Genomic DNA, 21,690 nt, shown 5'->3' on the forward strand with positions numbered 1-21,690 from the left:
TTCTGCAGAGTGGGTATTTATTTGCTGATAATAATAAAAGCAGTAGTTTTTATAACAATGATAAATTAGAAGCTTTATTTTTTTTTTTTACGACAGACGATGACGATTCATGACGCGCTTGTCGGTCGGGTTGTTTTGGTTTGTGCTGTGCACAGTGCAGTTGTGGGCTGTGGGCTGTTCCGTGCGTGTGAATTGTGTAAACCTCTATTGCGCCCAGCACATTTTCTAGAGCCACCATGGCCTTCTGGTTTCACCGAAACCCTTTAAAAGCCACCGGCATTGTCAACTTTGACCTCAAAATGCTTGCCATGGACAGCCAAGCACTGAAGCTCTGCAGGTTAGCTCGCCCAGCTGTGCATCCGGTGCTTTACAGCGCTCAACCGCAATCGAAACACCGAAATCGCAAATGAGCTTGAAATACACATGCTTTAGTTCTTGAAAATATTGTCACGGAGGCGAAATAACACGAATTCCAATGCCATAGCTACCCGAAGCAAGCACTTCGGTACCTCAGTATCGACAAATGACGCAAGCGCGTTAGTCTTCATACTGCGTAAACTAGCATTTCGCGATCCTGAATTAGCGAGACATGCTGCTCATTTTCCAGCTTAGAAAGAGCTGATATTAGCAGTAAAGTAAAAATGAACTCCCGATCGCGGAACTCGCTTGCATTGACAACGGCTCGGTCAACTTCCCCACCGTGAAAACCCGCATGTTGTTTTCTATGCCCAGCTTGTTATCGCCGTCAGTGTCTGATAAACATATCTTCAATCTTACGCGACTGTCCAGGTAATCGATTGGCAATCACATAATTTGCTGTGTAGTTTTGCACATATCGCCACTTTCGCTTGTTCGCGAGTTACCTGGCAAAACCGCGTTCTGTTTGAAGATGATGAGCAGCTTGGCGGTGTTTGGAGAAACAGTCGTATTGCTTTTCCGAAAACCTTAGCATTTTACGGTGAGAAGTTTTCAAAATTCAGTTTGCACTGCTAGCCAGCTGAAGAAGTGCTGTGTTAACATGATCCCACCTTACCATTTAATGCTTGACTGGCAATTGTGCATTGCTGCCCGATTACAGTGACCTGCGTCTGGCGAGAAACCACCTCCTCGACTTGATGACAGACCCTATGAATGACATCGGCACAATTGAAACGGCCCTGAACACTTACCTGGCACTTTTTGCTGGCATGATCCTGGCCCCTGACGAAAAGGGAGGGGAGAGCAAGCTGAGAAACACCACAAGGTTTCGCTGGACCCAGACCATGCTGGGACAAACACCACTGTGAGTTTTGATATGTCACTAAAGTATCATTTTGCATAATTTCCTTTACTTATGCTATCTGCTTTTTACTTTGAGTAAGAAACTGTCTGATGTTGGGCATCACATAAATTGTCGCCGTTCCTTCGTGTATTTTAATGCAATTAGTATTCTTTGGGAACTTTACTCAGTTTGCAGTGTGTCCATCCACTCATTTGTGTCTAACCCCTCTCACGCAAACTTTGGTCATGGGGTAGTTCATGGTCTAATGGGTAGAGCATCGGACTGCTGTGCTGAGGGAACAGGGCTCAAAACCAACTGTCAGACCAATTTGGGTCACTGGGTGCCACTTGGGCCAATGGGTCAGTCTCCAATGCAAAAAAAAAGAAACATTTGGAATTTCTTTGGTGCTGGGTGGAATCGAACTGGCATCACATATATTCCGACACGCGCCACGCACGAGTATCGTAACGGCACCACTAGATGGTGCAGCATGTCCGGAAGGAAGCGCAAGAAAGGAATCCGGCTGCAGTACATGTCTCATGCATGTTGCGTTTCGGCAGTGTCAGTATGCTGTGTCGCTACACTGCTTCAATGCTAATTGCATTAATGTTGACAGTCATCCTGAGATGGCTTCTGCGGAAATTTTGTCCTGTATATATCTATTATACAGTTGGCATAACTGGACTATATGGAGGCATTAAAAATTGTGATACAACGTCCAAATTTAAAGATGTCTGACATATATGGGTACGATTTGCAATGTTTGAACATAGTTGAATTAAGAGGTGGGTCAAATGAATGACTAAATTTAGGTTTTAAAAAAAATTGATTTAAAAAAGTGACAACCACAGTAACAAATATTGTTCACATGTCCTTTATGAATCGGGTGTTATGTATGAGCTTTGCACTTCTATTGCACCTAAGTCATGTTGAGCAGTTACTGTTGTCTGTTCAGAAAACATTATTATGGACATTCTACTTTGAAAAGCTGAATAGCAAGAAGTTCTTTTTTTTGTGTTTATAAGCTTCAACAAGTTAGCCGAACAATATTTCCAACTGAACTCAGAAAAAGGCACATAGTTAATACCAAAGAGTACACAAGTTACTCTTATTAGGGATATGCAATGTAGTGAATGTCTGGTTACATTAGCTATGGCCACGCTTAGTGTACACTTTTGGTGCACCCATGCCAGTGAATATGTGTGCGTTTCTCTTTGGGTTGTGTATTTGCTTTTTATGTGTACAACACTTGTATTTACTGTCTTTGTCAGACTGGTCGAACCCCTTTTTGTATTTTATGAGTAAAAGTATCTCTGATAAAATGGATTTTAGAGGCTCGTTTCTTGTTAGTTACAATGACTTTCAAATACTTTTATTTTCCTTTTTCGTAGTATTTATAAATTTCAATTAAACGTAAAAGCGGTTTCCCCTGTGCTTCCTCTGTCTTCGTTGTTGGTTTGTGCACGTAGTTGTAATTAATTTTTCTCATTCTTTTCTTGTGAGACAACTGCACCCCTCTGTAATGGTCTCAGGACTAAGAGGGTAATTGGAGTGAATGAATAAATAAGCGAATATGTTTCATGCAATTTCGGTGCGCTGTATGTTCGTGTTGTCTCCTTCCTGTGCAGTGTGCAGTCGGATGCAGTCTTTGAGCTGGTCTCAATCTGTCAGAATGTGGGGATTTGGCACATGAAGCATGCGTCGTCCATTGCTGCCAAGGAGGAGTAAGCCTGCCTTTCCAGTATCAATTTCCCGAGTGTTACAAGCTGAATATTCAGCTGCTGCATAAATATTTACGTAGTTCAGATGCAGGAGTCATAATGGAATTTTCTGGTGTTGACAAGCTGAGACATCAGATGCACTTGTTCCAGCATCAACATGGATGAAGCAAAGGATGTCCACAAGTGTCTCAGGAAAGCTGCTGGCTACTTCAGTGCAATGAAGGTGACTGCAGCTTTGCTTCTAAGCTATAACAGAGGTTCATTTCTGCCTGAGTATAAATCCAGACAAGGTGTAAGTCGTCGTTCCAGGCTTTCATGCCCGTTACTATTCATAGTAAAGTATGGTGCAAAAGTGTGTCATATGCCATCAGCGTTTGCTGCATTTCTCTTCCGCTGCTTGCACAAAGGACTCTAGGTTATTTAATATTGAGCCAGATAGAAAATGCTATGACTTGACGCCTTGATGTACAGATCTGTTTTTTCTCAGTTCTTGCAGTTTCATAATACACAGCCAACTGAGCAGAGCAACTTTCATTGAACAACTCCATAAGCTGTGGTTAAAACAATAGTATTTCTGAACAGCAACCTCAGCTGATCATATCAGAAGCATGTAAAATATAGCTGAAGCTGCCCGTCCTTGAAGCTGCTTGTCTCGTACAAATCTGCTGACTGGCAGAAGCATTTAGCATTTTTTAATATTATAGCACTTGCAAAAATTTTGTGAAAATTTTCAAAAAACAAAGTGAAAAAAAAAACTGTGGGGATAGCTATACAAAGTCTGCTTGAGTAGTAGCCTTTGCTCGAATACGTGCCATTTTTATTTGGACCAGGACAAGTACGTTGGACAACTGAGGGAGCAACCAGTGCCAGGATCAGATCTGGACTCACGAGTTTCAACTGCCTACATCAACCAGTGCACCGCTGAAGCACAGGAAGGTATCGTCATGTGCATGTTCCACAAGTATTTATTTGTAAATGGTTTTAGCACTCCCTTTTATTTGCAGTTACTTTGCTTCCAATGCACCATGATACTGTGAATGATTAAAGGACTACAAATAAGGATGCACATCAGTACAATTCACTCCCAGAAGAACTAAAAGTCAGGCTGTCATGTCGATTCATTATTAACTGCAGAGCAACAGAAAGGCAACGTAGATAATCAAAGAGAACACAGAGAGTGTAGAATCTGAAGTTTCAGTTGAATAACTACAGACAACAGATTAATATGCTAGTAGACTTGGGTGTTTCAGAAAACCACCGCTGAGCTCGGGCTACTCGTGTTATATAAACATTTCTGCAGTCTTCTCCTTCTCATCTCTTTTTCTTTCTGCACAAGCACGCTTCAACATTGGCAGTACAAGAATAATTATGAAAGCCAATGTGACCGATTACTGCACACTATGCTTGTTTAGTTAGCACACGAATGTTTAATGCGATTCATATGGCCCATAAAACTACGAGCCTTACTTTGTGTTATTGTCTAATACTTTGCTAACACTATCAGTGTTTCACCTTTTGGATGAGGCTGTAACTTTTTCCACAGACAGACACTGTTCTGGAATTATTACTACACTTATTGTTTCTTCATCATTTATATTTTAAAAATGAATATATGCAGGAGTGATTGTATTAGTTTTTAACAATGCAAGTAGCAACTGTTTACTATCATTAGTATTTCTTGCTTGTGATGCTCTGAATGTCATAGTTGGACATGAGTTCCATAAAATGTTCTGAGCTAATTTTGTGGGGAACCTTCTCTTGCAAAGCAGTAGGTTTGTTTCCTTCCTAGTGTACAATGTGTACGTACAGTGATATGGGCAGCGTGCATGTTTAAAGCTAACCGTGTTTGCTGTTATCAACCTTAGTTCCTAGCATGAATAGTGCTGGATCTTTGGTTTGGTATTAGGACTAGTTATGACACCTTTATAATTCTGCTATTGCAGTGACCATTGGCCGAGCCATTGAGATGAAGCATGCCCCAGGACTCATCTCTGCTCTTGCCCATGAGACATCAAAGATGTACACTTCAGCAGGTGAGGCTGAAGCCATAATAAATAAAACTCACTATCCTGTTGAAAGTGCTGTTGGCATGCTTGTTTGCTTTGATCGGGCTGTACGGCCGATCAACTTTGTTTAATGGCACTGGTTGAGCACCGGTTAGTTGGTCAAGTTGACAGAACTCTGTGACAATGTGTGCGAGTGCATTATCATTGGTATTACTATTGGTAGTGCTTGTACATGCGAAAGCTGCAGTAGTGCACTAAGGTTATTAGAAATTTTAGAGTACTGCTATAACATCCAATGTCCAAAATTGGCTGCTGTGTTAAAAACAGTTGAGATGTTCAGAAACTGTGGCTTATGGTGCTGAATGAGGCTGTGATAAGTATGCAAGGTACACAGCACTGCCGTTGTTCGCTGGATTGTTGTGCTGAATGCATTGCAGTACTGGCTCATCAAGTCTCAGTGCTACGGGCCCCTCAGTCGGAAGGTGTGTGCACTGATGCACACAGATGACGTAGACTGTGCAATAACGGTGACGTATTGCAATTGGTTTGCTTTCATTCTGGGGCCATATTGCTTGTTGATCACTAGTGTTCAGAAAACCTGGACAGGAACATTACTAAAATCTGGACAGACAAGAAAAAAAAAAAAACCGTGGACACGTTCAGGGACAGTGTATGCAGCACCAAAATAAGTTCAGTTTGTTGTTTTTATTAACATCGGACTGTTTATCATGCTTAGCCCACCAAAACACGTGTTGCTTTATTCTTCACCATTTAAAAAAATTTGGCAAGAACATCTCAAGCGGCTGCTCAGTCAAATTGTCTTTTCTCCTTTAAGATATTCTTAAAGTCGGCATGGTGACTAGAGGTCCATTTATACACAGACAAAAAGTAAATACCTGCAGTGGTCATTTTACATTTATGTGGCAATCACCATTTACTGTTTGACAAATTCAGCCACCCATTGTAGCACTTCCTCGCATGTTTTTCCTTAGCAGAACCATCCAACTTTTCTGCTACAGAATATAAGGTTTCAAGCTCTGCCTTTATGTCAATCCCTGCTGTTTCCAGCCCCGCAGTTGAACTCGGTGTAAATCCATATTTATCAATGGTTCTCAAAGTCACACAAGTATCTCCGCACATGACAAGCGCATATCATGCTCTGAGGGAAGGAGCCACAAAGTGTGTAAGCAACCTAAACAGGTGCTGCTTTTGTTTCTCACATGGGCTCACTGTATGCAACCTTGCAGGATTCGATAGCCAGCCCCATCGATCGCTCTTGAGTGACTTCACACCCTCGTATAGCAGGGCTCTGCGCAGCATACACTACAGTATGCAGAATACACAAAGTGTTATGTGCCAAAATGCAATAGTCTGATAGTTTTACAGTAAACCTCTTACCCACCCCGATGTAGGCGAGTGCCCAGAATGAAAATGAAACTGTCTAGTTGCGATAAGGTCAGTCTTTCAGTTACACATGATGCATATGAAATAAAAGTGGTGCTTTCACAGTTGTTGCAAATTTGAAAAAAATTATAGACAGATGACAGGACAAGTGATTTGGATGCTGTGGCACAGAGGTAGAGCAAACCACTATTGATCCTTGCCAGGCTAAATGTTACCTGTTGTTGAATGCGATGAGCAAACTCCCAACTCTATTGATCACTTTCTGGAGATCTGTCCCGCTGGCTTAGCCAATCAGTGTCCGTTGAAAGTGATATCTCTAGAAGCGGGGGGGGGGGGGTGATCATGTGAGAATACGGCCCCTGTTCCGTTCATGATAGCTGCTCATCTTTATTAGTGAACTGATAGTAATGTTAGAAGTTGTGGCACTTGTACCTCAGCATTGTGTACACAGGCATGTTCTCACCCAATTTGACACATAGCTCCATTGTATGGTGCCAAGTGATTGACTGGTCGGCATTGATGTACTGCTATGAAATGACTGGAAAGGTACTTCGCTTATGCTGCATTGTAATTGCTACACTTAAGTAAAGAATTCGTGATGCTCATGGCTATTCCCAGAAGTCACGTGACTAGCAGTTCCTGTGCATTAATGCACCTGTAAACTGACAAGCAAGCACTATCGGAGGACTTTAGTGCGACAAGTGTTGTGCAGTTCATGGTAGTGATGCTAATTTTGCTGGTGACACACAAGCTCCAGTGGTGTTCATTATAAAGGGCAGTAAATAATTACTAGCGGTATGTTAGTACAGCGTCAGGGAATTGTACTATCAACATCATTAATTCACTATCTCTTGGAGCTTGGACAGTTTCAGAAGACGCAATCACTGTTTCTTCTACCATGACACGGTAGTCTTGCTTTCTGTGCAGCGGATTCCCTTGCCAGTCTTGAAGCATCCAAGTTTGGACGTTGGAGGAAATTTCTCATTCTCAAGGCCGTCTTTTATCTCTCCTATGTAAGTTGCAAATGTCTAATCTCACAACTCCTGGTTGGGGGACAGAAAAAGTATATTCATGATGCAAACATGTGATACAGGCTTACGTTTCATGTGTTTCTATTTTGTCCAGCTAATTTCTTCTGCTGTGATTTTCCACCTATCTCTGTTTTGTTCCCTGGTACAAGTAGTCTTGTGTGTTAAACGTACCAAGCAACTTTCTGTGAAGCCTGCAGCAGGCGATGTGTTTCTTGTTATAGACTAAAAGGTGCATGCATTGAATGCTTTCGTCTCACAGGCCTACTGCTACGCGGGAGAAAACTTGTTGGCACAGGAGAAGTGCGGAGATGCAATCAGAGCCTTGCAGGAAAGCCACAAGTGTAAGAAGCTGAGATTTATTGCACTAACCGTGCCACTCCCTCTCTCTCTCTGCTTTATGCCTCTTCAGGTGCCTGCAGTCCAGTGAGACAGCAAAGCTGCCCCCTTTCTCTTCCCTTCAATTTCTCCTGGAGTTTTCCGTTTTCTATATATTGGTACAATCCATTCATATGTTTTCATCGTCACTGACATAATGTGATTAATGTCCATGTAAATGCCTTTTGGGTCTGTCTTCTATTAGACTTTAAGCTTCAGGCGGCATAGTTTGCTTTTATTTAATGTTGATGTAGGCCTAATTTAACTCTGTCAGTTGTTGCTGCCATGTTTGTACCTAGCACGTCCTCATTGACTGGTGGGGCTAAATGTTCTAAAGCAACACCTGAGTGCCATGAGAGAGACACCATAGTAGAGTGCGGCAGATTAATTTTAATTGCCTTTATGCACATAAAGTATAGTATTCTATAACTTTATGTTCTAATCTTGCACCAAACCTAGTCTTGAGGCTTACAACGTACATGCCAATCACATATCATCTTGCACTAGCAAGAGACAAACAGCGTTGCATAAGAAATTTAGAAAAATTTGAATATTGCTACAGGGCAGCTCGATTATTTTTGTCAAGGGCTCCGGTTCAGTATTTTTGGTACAATATACGCTTTTGAGAGTATTTAGTACAAAAGAAGAGGGACAACAATATGAAATATATGTGTATAAATTAAAAAGCAATTAAATGGAATGCATTGCAAGGCTACAAATGTGTGAAAAATTTTAGCATAACAAAGTGGGTGGTTTAACTGGAAGAACCAATTATGCCTGGCTTGCTGGTTCGTGTAACTCACGGCAGATTTAGAGAGGAAATAACAACATGTGCACATCCACTGCGTACTGGGTTACGCGGCCACCACGGATAGCATCCAACTGGCCCAGCTTGCTGTCATCCTGTGTTGGATGTTAACATTGTGCCCCAAAAATGAAATAGCAAATTTTGTGTTGAACATTAACATTGCTCTACAAAAGTAAGACACCATGAAGTGATGTTTCACTTCTGTTGCACAATGTTAACATATAACACTACCATAGCAAGAATTATGCACTAAGCAGGAGTGTTAGCAGGGCCATAGCCGTCAAAACTCATGGCTCTGCTCTGAATGCCACTACACAGGCTACCAGGATGCCCTGCAGATCTGCAGACAGTACAGTACCATGAAGGGGCCTGGCTCTGCAGCAAAGATCGACCAGCACCTCTTCTTTCGCAAGCTTGCGCCCCTGGTGAAGCGGACCCTTGAGAAATGCGAGCGAGAAAATGGCTTCATGTGAGCATCCAGTCATATAGATTCTTCTCAAACTGTTACCTTATGGCTCAGGAGCCTAGGACGTGTCTTCGTGCGTGTCATGTCAGGCAAAGTACTAGCCAGGCTTATCACAGAAAGGTTGTCTTTATTATCCTCTTCCACGCTTCATATAAAGCGATGTTGTGTTGAGACAATGTTGCCCAGATATAAAGGTGTGTTGTTTCTTTAGCTGCACCAAATTTTAAAAACGTTAAAAATTGTGAGGCAGCCATTGCTTCTATTAGAGACCAAACACTTAATATAACAATTAACATAATTGTACTAATTAACTTTGTAATTAGATACATTACAGCACATATTTCAATCTACGAATTATGGCCGGTGAGTTAGCTAGGTGTGTCCACTTGGAACGAATTCTCATGACTGCACCAGTTTCAAAATATTAGTTTCCAAAGTGTGCGACAAAATGCCTTGACATTCCAGTTATTTCTTTAGGAAAGTGGATACACCTTGCGACTTGACTAGCTACAATTCATAGATTGGAATATGTGCAGTAAAATAATAAGAAAGTTAATTAGTGTAATTATGTCCATTATCAGTTAAGAATTTGGTTTGTTGTAGAGTAATGGTCACCTCCTCGAATAATTTAGATCAACGGTTAGAATTGCGTTAGCTGCCGCAGGCAATTCTTAAAAATTTGGTGCAGCTAGAAAAAGCACCCTCTACAAATTCTACATCTAAGAGTTCTTTAATAAATTGTGCCAAAATTGTTTTGTGTGCTCTCAATACTATCTGCATCTTTAAGAAAAAGACATTCTTATTGGCTGTTTGGAATAACTAAAGAAGTAAACAGTGACATGGTTAAAAAACAAAATGTTATATGGAATCAAAAGGAAGTCAACTACTTGTCTTGCCATTTTCCTTTTTGACCCACCTTTAGTTTTGTTTGTTCCTTAGGCAGAATTGACCTTGAGTGAAATGAACAGTGCTTTAATATATTTCTTCATCTTGGTTCCCACTTCGTTGACAGGGTAGCAAGACATTTATTTTACTGCCAGTTTGAAGATACGGGAGAGCAAAGTAATGTGTCAGTCACCTTACTAAACAGTTTCTCTTGTTCGCCTGAAGTATCCCTATGCAGTGATCAATAGTTGTTCAGGTTAAGCAGCTACTTGCACAATATACAAACACTCGCATCAAGTCAAGAAAACTACATCTGCAGCCACAAGCATTCCAGCTTATTTCATCCAGATAAGATTAGTGAAAGTTCATCGTTAGCCGAGTGGCTGTGGCATTCTGCTGCTAAGTGCAAGGTCGCTGGTGCATATGAAAAGAGGAGAGGGGCACAGAGATTGTACCCACCGACCCACATTCACAATCCCTGGGGTCATGGAGGTGCTAGAGGGAGCCACACTCTAGCAGGGATAGAAAGCTAGAATGTTCATGCACTTTGATTCAAGTGTGCATTAAAGTGTCTCAAATTGTAAAAAGTAAATCCTGGGTAATGTTGCTTTGTGATGGTAAGCCCCAAATAACACAAACGATGACTGACCTGCACCAAAACATTATTGGAAATTTGACACGAGTTCAGCACGTAGCTCCCATCTTGGTCAGTTAGCATGCAGGTGAGAAAAAAAATAAATTGTATACTACAATACCACGTATAACTATTGCACGGCACCTTGCCTCTGAATTAGCCAGGCAGTAGAATAAGGTGTGTTGGTGTACAAATGTTTCTGTAGATTCCACCAGAAGGTGCCCAAGGATGCACCAGAACTGGAATTGCGGGCCACGTACGGCCTCGTGAGCCCTGAGGAGTTCCAGATGCCCGCTCATGACAAGGCCTGGACTACAGTTGTCTACGCTGCTTTTTATGTACAGCCCAGCAGCGCTCCCGACCCTGCAAACTCGGCAAGTCTCTCAGTTGCCTCTATAATACCCTATATGTGCAAGAAAAGACTCCTTGGCCTCCATAATTGCGTGCATTGCTTGGAACTTAGCTATCTAGTAACCATACAGTAGAATAAACGCTGCTGCTGTAGCTGTCCCATATGATTATGTGGGCAGATATGCTTAATATAGCAACACTGCAGGGGCAAGCCGCATTTAAATGCTGTTGCCGGCAGACCTTTCTCTACATATAAGCAGCTTTCATTGTTAAGACATACTTTGTAGCTTTCTTTTTTTACAGCAGTAATCTGGCAAAAAATGTTTAGTTAGTTTTATAAATTGTTTAAAAGTACTTCAAAAACAGCAACACAACCATCTGTCTTTAATAGATGGCACCTAGGATGCCGATTCTCCTGGTGTATGTAATTAGTAATTACTGCTAAAGAAACAAAGGAAAACCACCTACTTACACCACCGATAATCAATCGGACATCTACGTTCTCATGCTCTTTTGCACATGACGCCCCATTTTTCGTCACAGGTACAATAAGAAGTGCTTTAAGATGTATGTACTGCATTGGCTATTACAACTGCAGACGTGACACCCAGAAGTGTTCTCTGCATGCAAGTTGTGTGATGGCTGTTTGAAAGCCGTTAATGAAGAGCCCTTTCCTTTTCCACTGATGTTAACTACAGAAGGCAGCTGTCAAGGCCGAAGGTGATCTCCCAGCAGTGCAAGAGAAGACTGCGTCCCACTCCACTGCGGACCCAAAAACAGAAAGCGGATGTGTCTTGCAGTGAAGCCGGCTTCCTGGGTCCCAAGGGCCAATTCCCAGCAGTGCATTGCTTGGCTTTGTACATATTAAATAGAGATCTTTAATATATGCACAGTGCTGCAAATGGGCACTTAAGCAGAGGTCCTATTAAATGCAAGCATACACACTATTCTCCTGGACAGCTCAATCGGCGTAATTGGTGTGGTGCGTTCAGAGCACTTTGGCATCTTTTTCTTACCTGTTCACAAACTTCTTCCTTTAATATGAGTGATTTATAAGAAATCGTGCAAGATGAAATGCTAGGTAGAAAAAATATATGAGGACCTCAATCTAATTTTACTTAAAGGGGCCATGACACCAAATCACCACGCTTGAATTATGCATTGCATGTTAATCCAAGTAAGTCCCATAGCAAGCTGGTAAAATTTGCATTTGAAATTTTTTCACGTAGCATTTGAACTATACAGTGCCTAGCAACACTGACAGCTAACAAAACGAAGAGTGTTTTACATGGGCAATGTGTGGTTTTGCTTTTGAATGTATGTCATGCCGGTAAGCCCAAGATAGTTTCTGCAGGCATTCTCCAGTTGGTATTATCTTTATCAAGCAAGTTAAATAATTGCGGGCACAATGCGACAGTGACGCACTTGCTGTGCCATCAGGCGCCGAAGCATGCGGATCAAGTCTGGCATGGTGCACACAGGGTTTCGGAATGCTTCAGAGCAGACATAGTGGTCACCCCACACTTCTTGACATCACACAAGCAATGCCAAAATGTGGGAGGGTACGCTCTGCGTGCGGCTAGGGCTGAAGGGGCACTCGGGGTCTAGCCACATACAGCCGTTCTCTAGCACTTTCCAAACCATAGAGAGGCTAATCGCAGCTACGTTGCGTTGGGGTGAATAAGGCGACCAACAGCGTCAGCTCTAACAATATTTATTGCTGTGAGCAATAAGCAGCACTTATAGAGGAAAGATCCACGCTGTTAAATAGGTCTGCCTCATTACGTGTGATAGTAAGGTACACGTCCAAGGTTGGGGAGCCAGAGAGAGAACGTCTCCACTGGGGATGCTCTTTTATACATCTTTACCTTTGTGAGGGGTTGTCCTCCTCACATGTTGGATACTTTTCCCACGTGTCTGGGTGAGGAAAGTGTGCATAGCGAGTGTGACAGGAAAAATGGGAGAAGGTGTAATGCGCCTATCCTGTGCTGGCCCACTGGGTCGTGATGTGTCCGCAATGTGCAGTTGCGTTGATATGAGTACGCAAGAGGTAATGGGCGTAGATGCTCTCAACAAATCGCAGTCACTGTCAATGGGAGGGGCTTAGAGGCAGCTATTTCAAATTGAAATTTTTGGTTAAGATGTGTGCTGAGAGGAGAGTCCGTTTTTTTTTTTTTGTTGGTGTAACCATACTGGCCCCCTTTACTCTCAGTCACAATGACAAACTAGGAACAGTTGGACGACCAAGTCATGGCCCCTTTAAGGGAAATAATTGCTTCATTTAATGTAAATTTTTGCTGCATATCTAAGTTGGTGCAATGAATACCACAATTCAGAATTTGTAGCTCACATAGGAGGGTAACAGCTTTTGATATGGGATTGATGCAGAGCCAACTAATTCATTATTTAACTTAAAGAGAGCTCCAATTACTAGGAACATGTGAAAAGCTGGGTGTGCTGCCAGCAGAGTACACGAGACATTTTTCCAAGCTTGTATACTGTTGAGATTTTAACTTCCTTTTTTACACTTTTGCTCTTACTGTTAGGCTGTGATTAAACATGATCATGCAAAATCTTCATACTATTTCTACAAGATTACTCAAGAGTTTTTTTCTTCCTTGTGCCTTGTTTAATGTCCCGGTGTGTGCACTGTATAAATATGGGCCCAAAACATGTATGTGTGTTCAGACGGGCATAATGTTTGCAGTTTGGCAAAATATGCTGGCATTTTTGCATAGAATAAATATGTACTGTAAAGCATGATTAACCCTATACCACTATTAGTGGCTTGGAAATATTTTCAGCCAAATTAACCTGTAATGCTGATTAGGTTGCCAGATAAAAGCTAACATGTGCTTTCATGACCAATGATATGTTGCCTGGTTGTGTTGCAGTGGATGGAAGTGATCTGTGCTGTAAATATGCCCTGCCAATCTGACTATATGCCGTATTTTATGCACTACCTGTTCTGCAACTTGCCTTTTGGTGTTGTGAAAAGTTGTGTTGTGAAAAATTGTGCATGTCTTGGCTTTCAGAGTTTACAACTTTTCATGTGTGCTTTTAGGCTGTGAGATATACGCCTGTTTGAACCATCACATCTTAACTTAGTGAAGCGCACTACTTTGTTGGGTTTTAATTAATCCACTGTTAGTAAAGTTAGTGTTAGGAGACATCAAGACTTCTTTTTTATCTAAGGAGGGTTCCCTTCATGTTTGGATAAAGAAACTCTGAGCGCTTCTCAAGAGCCACTGAGGGCTGCTATCGCACTGGGCTTAAGAGCCGTTTGCAGCATGTGTTTTTTGTAAATGTGCATGCTATGCAGACGCTATTTTTGTACATTGTGGCAGGCAATAAAAGGTGCTTTACCGCTTGTACCATAGAATGTCTGGAAGTAATGTTTGTTTAGTCTCTTGATATTTGTATCTGTTTCAAGTAGGCAAGTTGGTGCACGAATCAAAGATGTAAATTACACATAAAATAACAAGACAGGGTGCATCTTCATTTTGTTGTTTCATTAAGTTCATTTTCTTTTGTTTTCAAAGCATTCATCAAAGGTTCTGGGTTAAAAGCCGTCTTCTACAGCCTGACAGCAGCTTGTGCCTTTTTCCTGTCTTTACGCTTTTGACCACCAACTTTCATAACACTTTATAAACCGACTTCCCTCCACAAAGATCTCCAACCAAGCAGATTTCTACTTAATATAGTAGAATGGTATAGGTACGCTGTTAAAAACTACAGTTTCAAAGGCACAGGTTTGAAGCTGTTAATCTAGCAGGCATTGCTGTAACATTCCTTTGGTACACATTTCTTAATAAGATAAAATTTACCTCAATTAAAAGAGATAGCACATTCATAGGTTTTCATTAGAATATTAAGAACAAGAAAATGTGCTAAATGTTTAACACATCGCCAGCAAATGCAATTTTAATTTAAGGCTTGCTAATGTATTACCTAGAAATTGAATTTAATTTGCCCTGAAAAAAAGGAAGAAGAACCTTCTATAAAGCATTCGGAGTATATTCCGGACAAGCCAGAGCACTACAGCTTTACTGCGTAATCACTTCAGCACTGCACAACGACTTCTCAACACACCTGTCACTGCTTCGGAACCACTGCTCTAACGCGTGTGTGCATGCACTTTGTGGACATGAAGCATTGCGCCCTGCAGAGTAGGCCAGAACATGCAGCTTATGCATTTAATTTCCACAATCGTATTTGCTAATAAAAGAAAAAAACAACGTTTACAGAAAGACGTTACAGTACGCAACTTTATTTTGTCAAGGTCAGCTGAGTCCAAGTGTCTACAAGGTGTGCTTTTGTGTGCGAAAGCTGCAAAGCTGCCCTTGGCAGCAGTGACTGCTCCCTGCCCTCCTTACCTGGCAGCATCATTTCAGCGAATGCAGCAGGGCTTTGCTGAGTGCTGAATTGCGTGCAAGCCCATTCAAGCAGATCCGCACGTGCTTGTAACACTGCAATGGCATGGTGCAGCTTCGGCCTGCCCAGAATTTCAAGGTTTGAGCCTGCAGATGTAGATTCAAATGAAGTGTACACAGCCTATTGATGTGCTACCACAGTAACTCGCTTCTACCACAGTAACGTACCACAGTAATGTACAGTACCACAGTACCACAGTACACAGTACCACAGTACACAGTACCACAGTAATGTGCTACCACAGTAACTCGCTTCAAGTCTAGCAAAATGTGTCCACTTGGACAACCCTTTCCTAATGACAAAATACAATGGTGCATCAACGTTGGGTTAGGTGCTGTAGAGCTGCTGAAGTGCGATCCATACGGCTTGGCAAGACAAGGACAGATGGGAAGGGAGACACAAGCGCTGAGGTGTTATTTATTAGCAGCTAATGCGTCCTCTGCCTTGGCTATCCTTGTGCAGATGATTTGGCTGCAGTGCTTGGAAACCACTACTTTTTCTCTCTATCTGTCCTCGTCTTGCTTGGCTGCCTCACACTTCAAAAGCCATGAAATAAGAAAAGTGTTGGCAAAACTAAGCATAGTGCGGAACACGGAGACATAGAAAGACACACACGACGTCGATTTACAACAGTGCTTATTGGTGATGCACAGAGCATAGATATATGCAATGAGGCATGTGCAGATTAAAAAAGAGAGAGAGGCAATCAAAGGATCTTGCTGAACAAACAGAAGAAAATTTCATTGTTCAAAGACCATATGCTAACAATTTGTGAGGAGCATCAGAAATCTTCAGGGCAGATTCAAGCACGTAATCTCGCTTGACGATAGCATGATAGATAGGGCTAAAGTTTCGGAAGTTCTTTGATGTGCCTTGCAAATTGTTTACACATGCTTTTTGAACAGTGAAACTAAAAAAAATTAAATTATGGGGTTTTACATTTTTATTTGATTATGAGGCACGCTGTAGTGGGAGACTCCAGAATTATTTGGACCACCAGGGGTTCTTTAACGTGCACCAAAATCTAAGTACACAGGTGTTTTCACATTTTACCCCCATAAAAATGTGGCTGTTGTGCAGATTTCCTTCAACATATCTGATATGACACCTTTTAGTTCTTTTTTTCTTTAGGCACATGCCTCTGTATGTGTGTTTTATGCACGACCAATAAATGTTGGAAGTCGGTGTCTTTTTATGTCCTTGTCTTTTGTGCTGCACTACTCACAGAAGCACCCAGCTTTGTCAGAAAAACATTTTCTGTGGTGAATTGTAGGTAAGTTAGAAAGTGCACACAGGAAACTGTGCTGCTAGAATTTCTGAAGGCAATTACTACTTTGACTATGCATGGAAAAACAACTCTTGGTTCCCGCCCGTCTTATTAGCCTTTATCCGAGGAAGGGAATCTAAAATGGAATTTCTTCCTAACTTTTAACACAAAGCAGAATATGTCTTTCGCCCTTTTGCGCACTTTACAATAAACCTTACACTCTGCACTATACCTTGCACAGCCACTTGACTGTCTGCGGAAGTTTCACTGAGGTTCTGTGCATTTTGATGTCTGTTACGGCACAGTACGAGGGAAGGCAGTGATACCTTAATTTTTCAAAAGATGCTGGAGGTTCCAGAAGCCTACAAGCTGACCTAACACAACTGTTTGAGTGGTAATAACTTACCAAGGGGTTTGTCTGTGTGCAGGACGAATTCGTCAAGTGCTTGGGATGTAGCTTTTAGCTCATCTACCAGTCTCGTAGCTTCATCTAAAAGAAAGCTTGTCACATTTGCACAGCTTTGAAGTGCTGCCTCCAGTGCCATCTGCAACAAGAGATTGGTTGGCTGATTGATTAACCTAGAACCCTCCACTATGGCATCAATCAGTCAGATTGATGCCATAGTGGAGGGTTCTAGGTTAATTTTGAACACCTGGAGTTCTACAATGTGCATCCAAGGCTTGGAACACAAGTATTTTTTTGCATCAAAATAGCAGTAGTGTGTGCCTGCTTGAACTACCCCTATGCAGGAATGAAACAGCCGCTTCAGTCAAGAATTCTGATGGAGTGTCGATAAATATGTCAAAGTAACATAATTTTATAACAAGGAACTGCAGGTTCCACTGAAGAAAAGGTAATAGGATGATGCTTTATACATTTCCTAGTCAATACTCTTAATTACAAAGTAATTAAATATCAATTTAGTGCACAATCATTTTACTGTGCTACCGCTGCTGCAAAGCATGTCAGTACAGTAGTAGTACTTTGTAGTTGCAGGCTGAAGGGAAACTATGCTAAGAAGCATGTTATGTTTGTGCCATGAGAAACACAGCTCCGGAGATAAAAAGACAGGGAGGTGAAAATAAAAAAATGCAATGGATGCGAGGTTGAAGAGAGGCACCCGTGGAATGCGGCACTATTTGCTGCCTTTGCTGGAACAGTTGACTCCCTCAGCTCCGGCTGCCACCTTTCTTGTTTACAGTTGCGAACATAATTGTTGCATGGACTTAAAGTACCACAGTGATTGACAAAGATCAAGGTGACACCTAGCTCAACTTAGTGACACAAAATAGACTGACTTCAAATGTGTGCTGTTTGCCAGCAATATTGCCCACTGAGTCTATGTTGTCAAAGTCTGTTAGGCTCTCTTAACACCAGATAACGAGGTGCATGAATCATGCCTTGCATGTGGCTAAACACTGTATTAAAATCCCAAACACTAAAATTTATCTGCACTGATTTCATCCTTAGATTAGAGCTGTTTTATTGGCATGGTACAATTTTGCGTGGCTATATTTAATCCATGGCTGTCCTTTTGTCCCCATTCCTTACTTTGCACTTCAAGTCTACTGGTGATAGAATCCAAACTAGCCCATTCTCAATGATTGCTTTTTTTTAAGTACACGATCACATGTTCTCGTGCTGATTACATCAGGCATGTAAAAGCGATGAAAGAGAACTAGATTTTCACACACCTACAAACTTGGCACATAATCTAGGTTCATCCCACGTTCCTGAAGTGACTTAAAATGCTGCCTTCTCACCTGAGTGCCTTGATGCAACATCTGAGAAACAACCATTGGCTCCATAAAAACACCACTTTCATCCTGCTCAAAGAGACTTCGATAACTGAAAAAAAAAAAAAATCGTTTGGCATTTATGATTAGCTAGGAACTTGGTCACCTTAGCCCATTTCAGTTGTGTGGACTCTGCTATAACGGCAACATTCCATGCATTATTTTGAAAACTACTGATGACGACTTGCATTTAACAAATGTTATTGGCAATGTGTGTTAAGAGGAAGTCACACTTGCCTTACAAAAGACTGCAGAGCACAACAACCACTGGTACATGCAATACACATGGCAAGCCAAGACAGTAGCAGAGCCATTCTGCTCATGAGTAGCTCCTTGTGCAATACAAGTCGAACCTCAATATAACGAGTTATCAGATATAACAAAGTAAATCTAAAATATTTCTTGCCAATATCGCCAAGTAAAGAATATATGCTTACTGCAAATACTAGATATAACAAAGACATCTTCACATTGCATGGGACTTTGTTACAGCGGTGTTTGGCTGTACTACCACATGAGGAGTCTTCAAGGAAATAAAAGGGAAAAGTATAAAATCTGTGGTTCATGGCAAGCCACAGCAGCTGCTTCCCCTATGCATGGAATGTAAAACTTCAGCGCATAATAGCAGCAAGTGCATTGCAAAAAAAAAAAGAGAGAGAGAGAGAGAGAGAGAGAGAGAGGCATCAAGGGGAGAAAGCATAGATCAAGGGCGTAAGTCAGAGGACTTACGTGGGATATAAAAGTTGCTGGAATTCGCTGAGTGCAGATGGGCCGCTTCGGCAAAGTTTGCACCACAAGAACTTGAGCAATTCTGGTTCGTCGCCCTCTAAGGCCAGCACCAACTTCCTGAACAGGTTCTACAGTGAACAAAAAAGTCATTTTATACACAAGTTAAGCACCATCACTGCCACTCGTAGGAGGCCATAAATAGAACAGTTTTTTTTCTTCATAGAAGGCACATGCTCGTTGACACACAAAAAAAGTATCTGCATTCATGACGTGCAGTCATGGGTGACAAGAACTGTCCTACTCACATTTGCTGCTACATTAGGCTGGACAGGAAGTGACTGCAAAACACCAAGAAAGACACCAATGAGATGTACAGAGCATAAAGCTCACACTGAGAAGCCAAGCAATAAAAGTTTCAGCAGCTTGTGCTGCAATGCATAAGTATTCAAAGCAGCTGTCCAGCACAAAGCATCAAAACAAGTTCATTTTCAAGTTGCAACACTTCAAAAAAGGTGAAGTGTGTAGTAAAGCTTCATTAAACCCTAAAGAGGAAAAACAACTTTATTTTGACACACTGTCTGGGGTTCCAGAGCATTATCTAAGTCTAGGTATTACTAAGAGCATGCTGTGCTGCTCTTTCTTGGCCAGGGAAAGGGGAAGGGGGGGGGGGGGGGGGGGCAGGTATTCTGTAAGAGTACACCTATTGGACTGTCCATTTCGGACGCTGCTGATTGGATGCAGCTGCACGAGCGAGGAGAAGACGAGTGGCCCCAGCCAATCAGAAGCGGCCGAAATGGACAGTCCACTAGGTGGACTCCTACAGGATATCATCCCTGGTCTCAGTCTGTTGTCAACTGCTTTGATGAGATTGTGTCTAAATACCCCAGAAAAGGATGTTAAGGTCAACCTTTATGCCAAAGCATATTGCATGGAGTCAATAGGTACACTAATTAGATGCAAAAGCAAGCGGACAGTGCAAACAATGGGATGAGGTCTAGGATCAGTACTGTGAATGTATATTTCTGGCTTTGTTCCAGTGAGTATGCGCACCAAAATCGTGCAGCCAAAACTGGCCTATTTGTTGTTTATCTTACATAATACGTATGCACATTACTGTTAAGAACTTTGAAATATAAAGTATTTCTGTTCCCCTCCCCCCTTTTTTTTCATTCTTTATGATGATATCACTCATGCAATGTTTGCTAGAACAACAGAACTTGATTAAATTATGTTTTTAAAGCTGAAAACTATTAAATCAATACTACCATAACTTAGCAATAACATAACTTCACATGTTCTTGTAATAGTCAATACAAGGGTCAAACTGATTGCCACATTCTCAAGAAATCATATTGAAGCAATGTATATTTGGTATTGGCATATCATCGCTGTTCAAAATGAACCAGCCATTGTTACACAAAGCCAACAGAAACAGCTGTTGCTGTCAGCTTGCAGAAGATCACACCTTTTTTGCTTGCGTGCTCCCAGACGTCTCTATAAACAAACTGAAGGAGCACAGCACGTATAGATGGATGCTTCAATTAAAACAAAGTTTAACGAAGTTAACTTCCCTTATGCTTTCATTACGTTAGCATCAAATGATTTTATAAAAGCCTACTGTTAAGATAGACTTATTGGTATTGTGAAAATCTATTTGTCTATTGGGAAGTTCGTTTTAACAGAAGTTATCCGAAAGACTCAAAATATACTATGTATTACCAGGGCAACATAAAACAATAAACTTAAACGGCATTAGAACCAAAAGGCAGGTGTAAAAAAGAAAGCTGTTCGATTTGCATAGTACACTGCAAGCCCTGTGCAAACCTTTGCACTTTCACAAGAGGTGGACATCTTGCCTAGCATGCACAATAATTCTTCAGTGCCTTTATGTTGAAAAAATGCATCAAGATATTCAGGATATTTTCAGTGCTGCATCGTGTGTGGATGCTGCTGGTTCTTGTGGCTCCTGGACATTATGAGCCTAGAAAGGCCATTTGTTTCTCCTGAAGCTAGCCAAATCGTCTCCTTGAAGACTGCTGATCCAAGCCCCTTACTGGAATGAGTAGCATGCGTAGGTGACCATGGCAAAAGTTTGGCTTAACCAACATAGCAGTTTGCGTTTAGCAGACTTTTTTTCCCGATGAGTTCACGGGAAACCGACCAAATATTCCTCATACCCGAATATTCAGTTTAACCAGATCTGCCTTAACGGGAGTCTGCTGTTCGAGGTTATATACCTGTGGTTCAACACTTGGAAGTGGCAGCGCACCAGCAGCTTCAGAGCGAACCTGGGGGTCTTCATCTTGAAGAAGCTCAAATGTTGCGCTAAACAAGCTAGAAATTGATAACAAACATTGATGTCACACAGTACTCCACACAACAATCTGCACAATAAGTTCAACACATGCACATACATTTATTAATCATCAGTGGCCTAGATTAAGCTATGTGCACTGCAGTACAAAGGCCTCCTCTTCCAGCGATCTCCAATTGCCCACCGTGTCTCGTGTCAGCTGATTCT

The 21,690-nt window shown here is 41.6% G+C and overlaps 2 protein-coding genes across 2 annotated transcripts in view; one reads left to right on the plus strand and one right to left on the minus strand.

Moving 5' to 3' along the window:
- The first annotated feature begins 126 nt into the window (after positions 1-126).
- On the plus strand, positions 127-14,324 carry LOC135914360 (BRO1 domain-containing protein BROX-like). The gene is made up of 11 exons (XM_065447165.2): positions 127-337; positions 1,079-1,282; positions 2,890-2,985; positions 3,133-3,205; positions 3,813-3,918; positions 4,926-5,015; positions 7,320-7,405; positions 7,683-7,764; positions 8,925-9,075; positions 10,797-10,965; positions 11,641-14,324. Exons 1-11 carry the CDS (start codon positions 237-239, stop codon positions 11,743-11,745), a joined length of 1,263 nt encoding a protein of 420 aa, XP_065303237.2. The 5' UTR covers positions 127-236; the 3' UTR covers positions 11,746-14,324.
- Positions 14,325-15,182: 858 nt separating this feature from the next.
- LOC135914362 (tRNA (32-2'-O)-methyltransferase regulator THADA) overlaps positions 15,183-21,690 on the minus strand; it is a 53,934-nt gene continuing 47,426 nt past the window's right edge. The window contains exons 25-30 of the mRNA XM_065447167.2: positions 21,407-21,503; positions 19,475-19,507; positions 19,170-19,297; positions 18,408-18,492; positions 17,050-17,188; positions 15,183-15,462 (exon numbers count right to left, since the gene is read on the minus strand). Of these exons, the coding sequence (XP_065303239.2) occupies positions 15,212-15,462; positions 17,050-17,188; positions 18,408-18,492; positions 19,170-19,297; positions 19,475-19,507; positions 21,407-21,503 (733 nt within the window). The 3' untranslated portion in view covers positions 15,183-15,211. The remainder of the gene's footprint in view (positions 15,463-17,049; positions 17,189-18,407; positions 18,493-19,169; positions 19,298-19,474; positions 19,508-21,406; positions 21,504-21,690) is intronic.

This window comes from Dermacentor albipictus, chromosome 7 (genome assembly GCF_038994185.2).
Source record: "Dermacentor albipictus isolate Rhodes 1998 colony chromosome 7, USDA_Dalb.pri_finalv2, whole genome shotgun sequence".
Classification (NCBI taxonomy): domain Eukaryota; kingdom Metazoa; phylum Arthropoda; class Arachnida; order Ixodida; family Ixodidae; genus Dermacentor; species Dermacentor albipictus.

Coding starts and splice junctions, on each gene's coding strand:
- LOC135914360 (XM_065447165.2), top strand. CDS start 237: ATGGCCTTCTGGTTTCACCGAAACCCTTTAAAAGCCACCGGCATTGTC. Junction 338..1,078: donor CAAGCACTGAAGCTCTGCAG/GTTAGCTCGCCC, acceptor GCCCGATTACAG/TGACCTGCGTCTGGCGAGAA. Junction 3,919..4,925: donor CACCGCTGAAGCACAGGAAG/GTATCGTCATGT, acceptor CTGCTATTGCAG/TGACCATTGGCCGAGCCATT.